The sequence below is a fragment of the Drosophila albomicans genome, chromosome 3 (assembly GCF_009650485.2).
Source record: "Drosophila albomicans strain 15112-1751.03 chromosome 3, ASM965048v2, whole genome shotgun sequence".
Taxonomy (NCBI): Eukaryota; Metazoa; Arthropoda; class Insecta; order Diptera; family Drosophilidae; genus Drosophila; species Drosophila albomicans.
In genome coordinates, this window is record NC_047629.2 from 8552459 (window position 1) to 8567691 (window position 15233).

The 15233-nt window shown below is 36.9% G+C and overlaps 1 protein-coding gene across 4 annotated transcripts in view; it reads right to left on the minus strand.

Annotated features, from left to right (window-relative positions):
* LOC117569595 (metabotropic glutamate receptor 2) overlaps positions 1 to 15233 on the minus strand; it is a 71544-nt gene that overhangs the window by 3229 nt on the left and 53082 nt on the right. For 2 of the 4 annotated variants that reach the window (XM_034250829.2, XM_034250830.2), the window contains 12 exons: positions 14266 to 14410; positions 8389 to 8531; positions 7822 to 7930; positions 7571 to 7742; positions 7378 to 7484; positions 6315 to 6464; positions 6071 to 6204; positions 4999 to 5189; positions 4601 to 4735; positions 4375 to 4537; positions 4086 to 4299; positions 3043 to 3194 (listed from right to left, as the gene is read on the minus strand). In XM_034250829.2, the coding sequence (XP_034106720.2) occupies positions 3043 to 3194; positions 4086 to 4299; positions 4375 to 4537; positions 4601 to 4735; positions 4999 to 5189; positions 6071 to 6204; positions 6315 to 6464; positions 7378 to 7484; positions 7571 to 7742; positions 7822 to 7930; positions 8389 to 8531; positions 14266 to 14410 (1815 nt within the window). Of the gene's footprint in view, positions 1 to 3042; positions 3195 to 4085; positions 4538 to 4600; positions 4736 to 4998; positions 5190 to 6070; positions 6205 to 6314; positions 6465 to 7377; positions 7485 to 7570; positions 7743 to 7821; positions 7931 to 8388; positions 8532 to 14265; positions 14411 to 15233 lie in introns of all 4 variants that reach the window. The other 2 variants (XM_052005151.1, XM_052005152.1) reach the window with 1 other exon arrangement.

The window sequence follows — 15233 nt, forward strand, 5'->3', positions numbered from 1 at the left end:
TTCCCAATGCTGTTAATTTAATACTGTTTATATTGTTTGCTGCCTTTCTACTGTTCATGCAATTGCTACTGTTGTTTCTTTTGTTGTTGTTTTTGCTGATTCGTTGCGAGACACGCCCCCAAGGCGCTGGCGAGCCATTAGTAATTTCCCGTTTTGTGGCCACGGTAATTATTATCAAAAGTCTACTGACACCAAATACAGGCAAAGTCGTCGCGACATTCACCTACAATTCCGAGCCATTAAATTGTCAACGCTCCTTTGACGTTAGTCAAGGCGCAACGTAACGTTTAAACTCAAGCTACTGCGTTACGTAACGCTCGGTGCCATTTCCGTCTTGGCGTGACATTGTTTGGCTGCCATTTGCCGCCGTTTATTATTGTTTTTCTTATACAAACAAACAAGGCAACACACACCGCACACCAGGAAGCAGCCCAGCCGGACACGGACACGGATGCGGACATCAAGAGAGGCGAGCAAGAGGCAAGCCAGAGAAATACGTAAAAGGCAGAGCCGACACATTTAGAGAATGAGTGCTCGGAAGTTGCTTACTAGCTCTGGCTCTGGCTCTGGCGCTCTCAACCCTCTGGGGTCCTGTTGTGGGCGTGGTAGGGCCAAGTTGCTTGGCTAGGATCTAGTTTGTTCCCATGGTTCAGTGATCCCGGTTGCTTTGTGTGCGCTCGGCTATTTGTTGTTGTGCCGTTTAGCAGCAAATACTAAATTGCATTTTTATGGCTTGAGGTGTTTATAGCAGGCCAACAGGCAGCAGGTACTATACATATGTATATGTATATGTGAAGCAAAGTGTGTGCATTATGTGACATCTGATAGCAAATGTGGCACAAGCTCGCTTGGCCCAAGCAGAGGTCACATTTTGCCGCCCGCTTAATAACAACGACAACTACGCTTAGTATTTATTGCTTCTATAAGAACACGAGCATTCCAAGATAACCCAAGTGGATTTTCTATTCACAAAGCGAAACTAACATTTTTTTCATTATTTCTAGCATTTTCTGGCAACTAAATAATTCAAGATTAGCCTCGGTCATTCACCATTGAAATATTGTTTTAAAACGTGTAAATATTTCCATTATTTAGTAGTTTTTATTGGAATTTATCAACTGAGGTGCAAGCTCAAGTGTCTTTTCACTCAAGTGCTGTAAATCTTGAAAGTGTCCAAGTTAGCAGTAAGTGAACTTTAATGCACAATGCGAAACTTGGTGAGAACTTAAGCCAATCCAGAGTAATCCCCAACCAAAGACAGCAGACTGCAAACTGTGTCCATAAATTTCTCCGCAAGCATATTACGCTTAAGTTGCAGTTTGCCTCAAAATTAATGACCAATAATGAAACATTATTAAAAATGCTGTGGCAAAAGCCATGGCCTTTAGTCTTCATTGAATGTGGAAGACGCAACGAATGGGGGAAAATGATAGAGACAGTTTGTCGTTAAAAGTTTTTTAATGTCCAACTTGATTGGATGCTTTAAAATGCAACAAAATATTCAAGCATAAGTTATCTAAAAAGTATGTCCACTTATCAAGAGTAATTGACAATATGATGCTTTGCAAGTGTGCACTAAATTTATATTTGCTCGTAATGAGCTTGAAGCTATGTATGCCCTAATAAGTAGCATAGTATTAAGAATAAAAATAAGTATCAATTTAACGAATGATCAGGAAATAATGTCTGTAATACTTTAAAGTTTAAAATATACATATAAAATATAATACATATATGTTTGTAAGAGGTCTGTTAAATATTTCGCAATACTAAAAGCAAAATTGACGATCGATATAAAACGATAGATATGTTTTATTTTGAGTATTTATGGATAGTTATACATATGTTAAGAAATTATCTGATATAGCCTTATTACTATTGCGGAAAATAATCATTTATAAATACATAATACTATAGCCAAAAAGTAAGGAATAAAGTTCGCGTGCTTAACATTTCTGGCTAGTTCTTTTCTTTTCTTGAGTTGACAGGACTGTTAATGACATCTGGGCGACATTTCATGTCAATATCATTATCAGTAATATATAACAGTGCATTTTTCGATTTTAATAATGTCTGACTTAATTGAGCGGAGAAGTGAAATCAAATTTGGTTTGTGGAATAAAATTTCAGCTACGGAAACGTTGACGATGTTGCGGAAGGTCTTTGGTGATACAACCATGTCGCTGGAAAATGATTATAAGTAGCACAAAGACTTCAATGAGGGTCGGGAACGTATTGATGACTTGGAGCGCTCCTAACGACCATCGACGTCAACAGATGACCAATGCTCAAAAGTCGGCAGTTCATTGTTAGACACCATAGTGTGAATCGTAGGAAAACGATTTTCATATACCATTTGGGGCCAACGAAAAGACACATCTCGTTTGGTATTGAAACCGCTAAACTCTGCACTCGTTCCACGAAAACATCGACGCATATCATTCAGCAACCATTGCATGTTTCTAATTCGGCTCCGTGGGACTTCTGACTATTCGCAAAACTAAAGAGACCAATCCGTAAATACTTAATATGTAGAGATAGTTATATAGTAGAAGAAAGGTCAGAAATTATCTTCTACAGGTTCAATATTATTGCTCAAAATAAGCATTGATAAATACCATAGATATACCAATGGGTTTAAAGATATTCCTTGATAAGTTATACAAACTCAGTATAACAATAAAATATAATTTAATGAAATATACTTTACATATATTAAACATCTTGCCCTTCCGATAGCACACCAGGTATAATATTAATATATTAAAACCACAAATACCGAAAATATAAAGCATGTAAAAAGACAATAAGCAGAAATTATCTGCTATAGAATGATTAATAATACTAAAATTGAGCGCTGCTTAACAGATAACAAACAATTTGATATCCAAACACATTATTACATGGACGTAATCAGATAATGGCATCAAATCATGATTCTCATAATTATAAAATAATGCAATTAGCAGTGACTAACTGCCAATGAGTTCGCGAATTACCAGACAAACAAAATAAATTGCTAATGATTATGTTATGTCTTACCTTTGGTGAGAACAGACACGCAATCGTCACGCTGGCGGACAAGCTAATGGTCACCGACATGCTCGTAATTCGCAGAGGCACGTGATTGGCTGTGCCAAAGTACAATGGCACAAAGGCCAGCCAAATGACGCAGGTGGTGTACATGGTGAAGCCTGGAATGAGCCAATTAAAGGTGTACACATAAATCGAGTGAATTATTTATGCGGAGATCAGTTCATTTAGCATTAAGATTAAGTACAATTAGACCAAGTCTTGTGTCCGATTTCATTTGAAGCAAATAATTTACTTTCTCGAGTCACATGAAGTGCATGCCAGAGTGTCTTAAATAAATCTTAATGTGAATGATGCATAGAGTACAAACATACATTCGTGTACATATATTTTCTAGTGTAGTATTATCTGTGATATTATATATTAATAGAAACAATTTCAATTATTTATTATCAATTATTCCTACATTCCTATTACGAATCTTGTCTTTGTTTTTAACTTAAATTATTTATTGAAACTGTTGTTTTAACAGAATGATTTAGAAGTAAATTGTTTATAGTGTTGTACGAATACTAGTGCAATATTAGTATTCGAGTTGTTCCCAAATTAACGAAATAATCGATCTACGAAATCTATCGCAAGTTTCACAAATTTTAGAGTGACCGTTTTTTTGTTCAACTTTTATGCGCCTAAATTTGGCATGGAAAAAAATTCACGGTCTCACCACTTAAAAATTCCTCTGTTAAATAAATTAAATTATTGAAAGAAACAGATAATCTGACAACTTATCGTTTTGCAACACTGATATCGATGACTTATCGATATTCATCTGTTAACGAAATAAGTGAATGTCAAATAAAGAATAAGAGATTAAACAATCGTCATCTGAGGGTGAGTAAATTTTGTTTACAGTATTATGGAAAATATTACAAAATAATGAATAGAGTTCAAATTAATAAAATAATTAATTCCATTGGCCCCAAAAAGTATGCTACAAAATGTTGCAAATGTGCAAAACTACTTCATAAATTATATAAATTAGCCAAACTTACCAATATGCTTGGACTCATTAAATGCCTCGGGAATCTTGCGAGTGAGAACCGCATAAACAGTGCAGACCACAATAAGGAGAATGGGATAGAAGAACGCAATCATATAAGAGGCATCGATGTACGAGTCGCAGACGAGCAAATTATCCTCGCGTGTCGGATAATGATGCATCGCATGCGATGGAGCAATCACCATCCAAACGCCATTAATGAGTATCTGCAGTCGGAGAGAGAACCAACATACATAGATAAAGATTGTATCTACACTGTGCATTGGATTTGAGTGTCTTACCTGTACGCTGACCAGGCACGTGCAAATCACCAACTGCGATTTTGGACTAATGAATGATGGTCGTTTTGCCGACTGTTTGCCCGCCTTGAATATCCGAGCAATGCGATTCGTTTTGGTCAACAATGCGGCGTAGACAACCGTGAAGCAAAATCCCACTCCAAAGCTGTAAGAGAGAGAGAGAGAGAAATCGTGAAGTGAAGTTAGAAATGAAGACAAATTCACTTACCGCTGAATGGCGCATACAATATTTGTTGGTTTAAGTACGAGGACAAAGGTCACGCCGTAGCACATGAAGATTCCAGCCAACAGAATGTAACTCAACTCGCGGCCAGAGGCACGTACAATGGGCGTTTCATTGTGCCTGTGGAAATGAATTGAATGAAATAATACTTCTAGTTAGCGTGCTTGTTATTATTTATAAAGTATGTTCAGTTAGTATAAACTATGCATGCGAATGCCGCTCCAATTAAATGCATTTTCTTATTGCGTAGCAGCTGGAAGCTTTTGCAACTTATGTGCAAAGATATAAAACTTTTTAATTGCCACACACACGTTGCAAACTTTGTCACATGCATGCAGTGAAGGACTTTCGAAGTTGAATTCTCTCTCAGTCTTTTAACCTACCTCACAAAGACGCCCACAACGAAGAGCGTTATCAATATGCCTGTTGCACTGAAGGCCATCGCACCAATAGCCCAAGCCGATTCGGGTCTAAGATATACCTCCGGTATTGGACGACAGTATTTCTTGTGAGCATCGGGCAACGTTCCCAGTTGGCAGACAAGGCAATGTGTCTCGTCATCCGGATGGCGGATCTGCAAATGAACAAACATTGAAAGAAACGCAATGCAACGCAAGACATGGCAATCATTTTTCATACGTATATGCACGTAATGATAAGCCGCTTAAGTGGAATATGCAAGGCATGAAAGAGTTGAAAGAGCACTGTATAATGATAAGGAAATTTCCAAGAAAACTGACGAAGCATCAGGATTTTACAATGAAAAGGACAACATTATACTGCAATTCGATTGTTCAATAAATGACAGCATTATATACATACTTTTCATAAAAGGACTGCATCTCATTTTATGTTAAACAGCTTAAAAATTAAAGAGAAGATCTCGATCTGCAGTTGCATGTGAAATCTAACCTTTTGAAGAATGAAGTGAGATCAGGTTAATTGTTAATTGTCAATTCAATTGTTCAGCATCTGTAAACATAAATTTCCTTGGATTCTTTCATGTTAAATCCACAACAGAATGTCATGGCTATTAATCTTGTTTCTTTTAAATGCAGTTTGTTCTCCAATTCCATTTTCATTTTCATTCACAGTCTCATTTTCATTTTCCCATTTGACGCCACTCGCCAAGCATTCAAGCACACACATTTCTCGCACTGTTCAATTTTTTTTATGGTCCTGCACATTGAGCATCGTCGAACCTTTTCATCCTCTAGTTCTCGCAATAATTCACTACATTACATTTCAATCACGACAAAAGCCTGGCAAATAAATTACGAAACTTGCGCCACTTTCTTGGCAAATCCTTCCGCTTCTCCTCCTCCTTCTTCCCCTGCTCACATTCATCCTTTTGTTAGTTTGCTCGCACTGGACTCTCATCGTCAGCGACCATCTGAATGCATTGCATTCAAGTTGATGGCCTTGTTGTGTTCGCAGAGCGGAAGCTTCACTTACTTGATAAGTTGTACAATTGAAACAGTGCCAACAGCAGCTCTCGCCTTCGACATATCTCTTCGCTTGGCCACGTTCGCATGGCAAACTGCAAACGGATTCCGGTGGCTTTGGATGCAACAGCTTGAACTTCACCTCTGGAATGTTGATAGCATAAAATGTTGCCCGTATCAGTATCAGTATCAGTATCGAGTTCTACCTGTTGCCAGTTGTGATTGTGTTTGTGTGTTGTGTGTTGTGTACTCACCGGACATGTTTAAGCGCAGCTCCCCTTCGTAGTATTCGCCAACCTTGACCCAGCGGTATTGACCGGCTACGGACTGCTTGAAATGTATGATATTGTAGCGAGCTGGTCCATCACCGTTTCCATCGAAGCGAAAATCATCGCCGCTGAGGCCTGTGCACAACAAATGCTTTTGGGGTTAAAATACGTTTACGGCCTGACGCCCAAGGACCAAGGACTATGGCCCAAGGCATCCTCAGCCGGCTTCTTCTTATCAGAAAATTGACAATTTGCGCGTTTTGCGTCAGCTTGCTGCCTGGCTTGCCATCGACCGAGCATTCTTGTATAATTTATTGAGTTTCAAATTGAGTTCAATGACGATGACAAGCAAGTCAATTTTCCACTCGAAAGCATAGCCAATGCGCATTGTGGCCAGAGCTCTGTATGTAACTACGACTAAGGCTATGACTATAGGATCAGAGCGTCCTCCTTTTAGTTATAACCACTTAAATTAACACCACTAACACCAAAGCAGAGCTCCAGCCGATAGTCAACTTAACCTATAAAACTTTTGTAAACGCAAAGAGTTACCCGCTTGAATAATTTATGCTCGAGTCTGTGTAATCTGTTCGAGATTAGCCTAATTGTTTTATCCCAACCCCACTCAAAATAATCAATTTGTCGCAGCTAAACTACGAGCACAAACAAGCGGGGAGTTCATGCGACAATTGTTTTCGATATTGAAATTATACATATAGAAATATCGATTAATAATATATCAGAACTGATATCGACTTTGAAGATAAAAGAGTCAGTTCGTCGGGAGTGAGAGCTCGTCTGGTGTATTATTTAAATGTATTTTAACTATCTGTTTCAATAACAACTTTTATTTAATGGTAAAAAAATCGAATACCTAAGCATCTGCAAAATAATTAGCGGACTTTTATATCTTGTCAGTATGCATGCTAATGTCTGTTTAGCAATTAAGTGACCCTAATTGATTGCTTGGCCAAATGTAGATGCTGTCTGCCAAATGTTTTCGCTGTCAACAGAATCGAGAATGATTTACCAGGCAAATCGCACTCACCCTTAAATTCAACTTTGCGCAAATATTTGAGTAAATCGGCTCCCTTGGTTGGCTTCATGGCATCGCAGAGCGATGGACGACCGCCGCACAAATCGCGATGCATGTCCCTGTAAGGATTGGTCCAATTATTGACGCTTGTTGGCGAACGCAAACAATGATTTCCGCGGACTGTAGTTTCCTGTGGTTAGCTTACCTCAAGGCATATGCAAACGCCATGACCGCATCGCTAACGAACTGCAGCTGATCCTCAAAGTCGGTGTTCTGGCGAGACAGTCGCTCCTTTGTGGTGCAGTTGCGTGTGTAGTTGTTATACGGCGTGGTCGTGCTGCCCGGATAGCGGCATTGGAAATGGTCTTCCCAGAACTCTGTAATTGCAGTTCACATAATTAGCAATCGACGCCCTTGGCCTGTGGCTGTCCATTTGCACTCCTTTATCATACGTACCGACAAACCACGGATTGCGCTGGTTATTCTCCACGGTTAGGTTGAGAAAATATTCCTCAAAACCGTGCACTGGATTTGCCTGTGGCTGAACGGACAGGGTGCCTTCCACCTAGAAAAATAGCAAGATATTATAATATGAGCCCACACACGTTGCGTATGCGTAATTAATTTAAGTTCAGTCGCTCCGAATACTAAATGCTGTACGTTACGCAAATGGTTGATGGCCCAAAATTAATTTTGCCATTGCCACGCCCATGCCACTCACACACAGACACACACACACACGCACACAATTTATTTCAATTAAACCATAATTCATCATGGCAAAAACATTTTCACTTGTCTCCTCTCTCGTGCTCGCACGAATCCATTCGTCTCGTCTATTGTCTGCTGCCATCATTTATAAATTTGTAGTTGGTGTCATGTCACTGCACGCCCCAGTCACTCATCTATGGGCGTGACGCCTCAAGAGCTCAACACGGCTCGGGATTCATTAATCACACTTTCCCGCACACTTAAGCTCATAATTTCGCAACTGCGTTATTCCTGGTTGTACTTGATACTTGCCTCCGGTTCATAGTCGTCAGAGACGAGATTCCGTGCACTCCAGCCATCGGATCCAATCCACGAGAAGGCGCCTGTTGCATTTGCTCGTCTCACTGCCCGCATTACTTGCCGCACTTCCTGATCCGACCCAAAAATGATGGCTCCTGAGCATAGGTCAGATATTTAATTTGCAATTCCATTTACGATTTACAGTTTTCGTAGCGTGGCAAAGGCGAAGAAGAAAATGGGGAAGAAACGTAGAGTTAAAATGAAAAACTGTGTTTTAATCGTATTACACATTCAGCAAGCCATTTTCCCCCATGGCATCTGATCCACTTTACAATAATTTGTTCAACAATTTTATTTCATTTCTTTATGGCTTTTTCGTTGCAATTCAATTTGCAAGCTGCTGGCGACAAACATGCGCGGTACTTAAGAAATCTGTTTTAATATTGAGGCAGACATCAACACAGCAATAAAACAAAGAAATACTGTGACAGGCTGAAGTCAAGATCATGATTAAATTAAATTCTTAAACTGATTGCAGATAAGATGAAAAACTATAAAAAGTGTTCCTATTTTAATTAGTTATAAATGGCGTGAAAAAAGTTGGAGCATGAATAAAGCCATTTGATTCGATTTATACGTCACTGCTATTTGAAAGCCATCGAAGCTTTAACCAACTGTGAACAAGTGTGAAAAATGTATTTCCGGAGCGAAAACACGCTTCTCTACCGCACAAACGGTTTATTGCCAAAACTTTTTGACATTTAACATGACAAACCTTCAAACACACGAAAAAAGGAAATAAATAAAATAAAAACGTCAATTCAAATCATTTTTCAGATCAAATTTAAATGACGGCAAATGCAAACGACGTCAATCATACGCCCTGTGGTACACAATTATTTTTTCAAAAAGCATTCACTTCGCTTTTATGCCCTATGGCAGCCATAATCATTACGTGGGTGTGGATATTTAGATGAATTGGCTCAAAGATAAGAACGAGAAATATTCGTTTTTTTTTTTTATTTATATTACACTTTGATGTTTGCATATATAATTGTGGAAGGAATCAGTAGAGGGCATTTGTTAGTCGAGCTACATGTTTGTTTATTGATTTTGGGTGTTAAAAATGTGTATAGAGACGCCTTGAATTGCAAATATTAATCAAATGCCAGTTACAGACTGCCTTGGAAATGTATATTAAAAATAATTACCGTCTCGGCTTTTTATGCATGCCATTAATCAGCTTCGACTGCCAATGAAAAGCACATGGCACAGCAGTCGCAGTCAACAAATTCGGGCCAATAACATTCGACTTCTGTGTGGCGTCTATTGATTTACATAAAAGCGCCATCAGGAGTCGTTAAAAAAATGCACTGAGCATCGCAAAAGCAAAAGCCGCCGCCAACCTTTTGCAAAAAGGGTTTCCTCGCAATCATTATTTATTGTGATTTCTGATTTGACGCCGTTTACCGACACAGTCCTTTTCCCTTTTCCCCTTCCCCTTTTCGCCGCTTCTATAGCCTTGCCCTTGTGCTTCGCTCATTTCACCCGTCGATTAATCAAACTGACAAAGTATTTTCGCCAAGAGTTTTGCATACTCCCGCATGTGGGAGATTCCACCGCGTCTGCTCTTCGTGTCGTTGCCTGAAAAATTATGCTTCAAACTGTAACTGTAACTGTTACTGCGAATTGCCAACTGCTAACTGCCGACGGGGGTAAACTTTGCCATGTAATGTGCTCTTGGTGTAGATGTATTGTGTTCTCTGGTCGGTCCCTGACATGTTTTTGCTCTTTATCGCATTCCGTCAACTTGACTCTCGCCATTTTTGCGCTTGAATTTATTGTTGAGACTTAGGCTTTACATTGCATACAAAAACGCAAAGTCTTGGCACCTTGTACGGCCTCATTAACTATTTTGCTGTTTGTCTTGAAAATCGATTGGCGAATAGAGACAAAAATATTACCCTAAAAAAGTTACTTTAAAAAATATTGAATAAATCTTAATGTGAAGTTAACCAATTCAAACAAGTCAGAAAGCTACAAATATACAAAAAATATATCGCAACAAATCCAAAATATACAGAAAGCTTTGAATAGTACTATTTCAATATACTAAACACAATCTTTGGATTATTTTTAAAAGTTTTGAAGTATGTTTATTTGTATTTAGTATTTTTAAGGTATATTACCGCTGTGCTTAACTTTTATTCACAATGGGTAACGACTGTAGCTTTTTTTAGTTGTTTTTTATTTTATTTATATACATATATCAAATTTATAATTGACGACTAATGAAATGCTTAATATTTCGTAACAAATCATTAAAACTTATCGCAATTAAATAATTATAATAATATGATATAATAATATAAATATAATAATTATTTTGTGCATAAATGGAAACTCGATTTTTAAAGATCTAAATTTTATGGTGTTCAAATGAAAATCTATCAGAAGAAACGCGTATTCCTTTATTGTCAATTATTGTGACTATCATATGAGTAGTGGGTATACAAATTATAAATTTAAAAATATTCATTGGACTTCAAAATAAATATAAGAAAAAATAAACAATTTGTTTGGTATCAAAAAGTTTTTACATATTTTTACATATTTATTTTGATAAAATAAGAACAATTCAAGTTGTATCTACATTTCACAACTATTTTACTAACTAAAATTTGATATATTTGAATTATATTTCTGAAACAGATTTGATAAGTTAAAGTATAAAACGTAATCGATACAAGTTGAATTAGTTTGGTTTAAGTTTACGGATTTGGCACTAGTTTCTTGAGCGTCCTGCTCAATTTCTTTGATCCCCCTGACTATTGTAAGCTATATAGTAAGTGCAATCGGTAAATACGACTGCAAAGAACAGTGTTAGTATCGAAAACTTTCAGCTGGTCAGTCATATAGAACAAAGCGAGTGCTTGAGTGTAAATCCAATAGAAAACATTGAAGCATGAAGGCACAAAGGCATCATCAAGTTTTTGCTTCTTCCGTTCGCCTTCCCTTACCTTCGACTCGTCTCGTCTCGATTCGTTTTGTTTTCCATTTGCCGCTGTGCAGCTGTTGCTGCTGCGCCTGATTAAGTTCCGTCTAACTTTCAGCTGGACACAAAAGCAAATCGATAAGTTTGGCACAGGACACAGCACAGCACAGGGAAGGCAAAAAAGTCCAGAGAGGCGGGAAAGTAAAGCAAAATTACAGCGAGAAACAAAGGCGCCAATGAAGTTGCGATAAGAATGAGAATGTGAGCTGAAATGTAGATGAGGGGATGTTGGAGACATCGCTGCTGTCGTTGCTGATAAGATGTGACAACTGCAGTCGGCACAGAAGACAGAACACTCAGAGCACTGAGAACCGTGAGTGGAAGAGCGTGTGTCAGCCTCAGTTTGTCTGTCCATAACAATGAAAGTTATAACAATGAAAGTAACATCACCAGGAGACTGAGTGTCTTACAAGGCGAGTCCTTGCTGACCATCGAGAGTCAGGCGTCAATAAAAAGAACGTCTTGCCAATGTTTGTCTGCTCCTACACTTTGTCCATCATTAGCAGCAGGGAGACACAAGAATCCGAAATCTGGCAAGAAACTCAAAATGAAACTCCGTCTGAGTTGAAGATGAAGGACAAAATGCGGACCGTTAAGTGGCTGCATAGAAGGGCGGAGGACATCGAGAGTATTTCTTATTGTTTGCATGTTGATAAGTTGTGGCCAACACTTTGCTCACAGCAAGCATCTCCTCCAATCATCCCTTCTGTCTTATTTAATTAAGTATCGAAAGATATTCCTTTGTTTTTCGTTTTTATTGTTTTTGGCTTCCACAATGTTTGATTCCCATCGACGCCTTTTGAGTTTTTGATTTGCACTTGATATTGTTTATTGTTGCTATCGCTTTGTTAATTTGCATTTTGGTATTTAATTGCCATTCTCTTTATTACTGCTGTTGACGTTGACAAACCAAACTTGAGAGAAAACTCGAAACCTAAAGTATTCTTGTGGCAATTTAACAAATAACTTGCATCATTTTATTTTCTGTTTACGCATAGTGCATGATAAGCTGGAACCTCAAACTAATGTAATTGATTGCTCTAATTAGTTTTGTCAAGCATATAAAAATAACTCAAGTAAACACAAGATGTATTCATACGCTCAAAGCATTAATAAGAGGATAATTGCTTTCGTATTCATATTCTAGAAATAGATTTCATTATTTATGTTTGTCAACGCTTTCAGACGACTTAAGCTTCTACCCGAAAGTGTTCAGCCAATTTAAGTATGTTTACATTTGGGAATAATATAAACAAAATAAAGCTAAAGCTGCAGCAAAAATGATTAACAACAAAAAAATTAATTGTCATCAAAATTAAAGTTTAATTATAAACAAGTAAGAAAGCTACAGTCGAGCAAACCCGATAACCATTGCGAGTAAAACAAAAACAGTGCTGTATTCATTTTAAAATATACCGCAAAATATCAGAAATGTACCATTTGGTATATTGATAAAGTTCTATATTTAAATTATACTATAGATAACTAATACTGAAACTGTTTGTCAACCAAATCCCATACAAAAGTATTTCTTATATAACTTCTTATAACTTAACTAACTTCTTATAACTTCTTCAATTTTTATCTTATATACTTTTTGGGATCGGAAATGCCTTCTTCTGCCTGTTACATACATTTCCTGCATATACCCTCTGGGTATTGGGTATAACTTGCGAATTGTCATAAAAATTAAATTTAATTAATTAATTTTAAGCTAAATATAACAAAAGTGACTGTTTGTTTTTTATATTTCTTTTTGGGCAAAAGTAAGAAATTTGTGTTATGCTCTAATAAGATAGAATGATCTCAAAAGTGAGAATTTTATAGTCATTAATTCTTAAAGGAATGAATGCAAATTAAAAAAACTTATGGTGTAATCTTTTTATCCAATTTATAATGATTACAACTAATGTTACTATAGGTGTGTAAACAGAATTCAATTAACTGAATAGATTTATTTGTTCATTTTTGATCTCCAAAGTAGGTCGTTCGTTTCGTTCGTTTGATTTTATTTCCTCCTTTGTATCCGTTTGCACGTAGACAAAAACGAGGGAAGGATCAAAAGTTACTTTTCTGAACAAGAATGAAAAGTGAAACAACTTTAAGCAACTGAACAAAAAAGAAATATGAATGAACTTATCGCTCACTTTAGTGGTCAAGCCATTTTTGTTCGTTCGTAATCGTTCTATATATAAATCAATTTATCAAAAAATCTGCTAAATAATATTATTACAATATGCTCGATTTAAACTATGTACTTATTTCAATCGACTATATGAAATCAAATATTCCATTCAATTGCGCAACAGATACTTCAGAGAATGTTCTTAATTTAAATGGCTCCAGAGAGCTTAATTGAGATGAGCCAAATGCCAGAACACATTTAAACAATTTGTAAGTAATTTTTTTTTATTTTCACAGCTTGTTTGCCTTACTGCTTTTTTGTTGGCTTGAAAAGTCCAGTCAAGCAATTTGGCTAACGCCCTTTAGTAGTTTATTTTGTCATTTACGAAGTCGCCTGGCGCAACATTTTAATTTCCTGCGTGGCCAACTGAAAGCGTTGTCAAACCGAAGCTGGGTAACTGCAAACAGCACAATGCGTAAAAAGTGCAGTGCAAAAAACAGGAAAATACAGAGCAAATTGTTCGTAGTGTTGTTTTAAATATTGTCATTTCATTTAAGCTGTTTTCCGCCCCACGCCTCTGGTGCACTGTGAAAGTTTTGCAAGTGCCAACGCGTTGAGGGACAATATCCGTTGACATTTAATTTCCAAAAATATATATTTTCTTATCCGAGTGTATTTTTGTTGTCGTTTTTGGTAGTGTGGCACTTACCTCGAGCCCGCGGCTTCGTCAACAGCTTCTGCACAATATTGTCGTATGCAATATCCTCCGCCACTCCCGAATCCTTGACGAGCTTCTCTTTAATGGCAATACAAATGTTATGGCGTGCCAGTAACTCCTCCAATTCCTCAAATGCCTGCAACAAAACAGGAACACAATGAAATGCAGTTTTGCCATCTCAACTATGGAATAACGATACCCAGAAACGTTTTCTGGTTCTGGTTTGTGTTCTGCTTCCGCGCTCTAGCTAACGCAATAAAAACAGAGAGCTCTCCGCAAAGCAAACATGCAACGCAGCACGTTGCTGATGGGGTAAAAACAAAGGAAACGAAAAATAAAAGCACACAACGGAAACTGTCAATGAACATGCAACAATTCGGCGTTAGACTTAGGTGAATTTGCGGCATTGATTTAAGATACAGAAAGTGTGAAAATTTCTTAAAAAAAAAAACGGAAAAATTTATTTAGAATTTACATTTTGGTATATACTACTGTGAAATTAGAAATATCACCACATTAAAAACAAGGCTTAAGACAATATCTCAACTTAACTTTTATTACATTAAGCTAAACAATATATAAACAAAAAACTACAATCGAGTGTACTCAAGTGATAAATAACCACTATTCATTTTTAATAAAAAGAAGCCAATGTGGTATTATTCTTAAAATATATCACAAAAATACTAAAAATATACTGAATAAAATATTTGGTATCCCGATGAAGGACTAATTTTAATTACAAATATACCACAGAAGTCAAAATCTTGTATACCAGATTGTTAATCAAAACAGACAAAGTAGGCAAATTCTAATTATTTACATTTACTTTCTATTAATAAAAAATAAATAAATTGATAACTATAAAATTTTTTCGAGGCGCGCCTAACGAATTAAAATAATTTAAATTATGTTGTACAAATTATATATAAATAAATTAAAATATATGTCATCCAGGT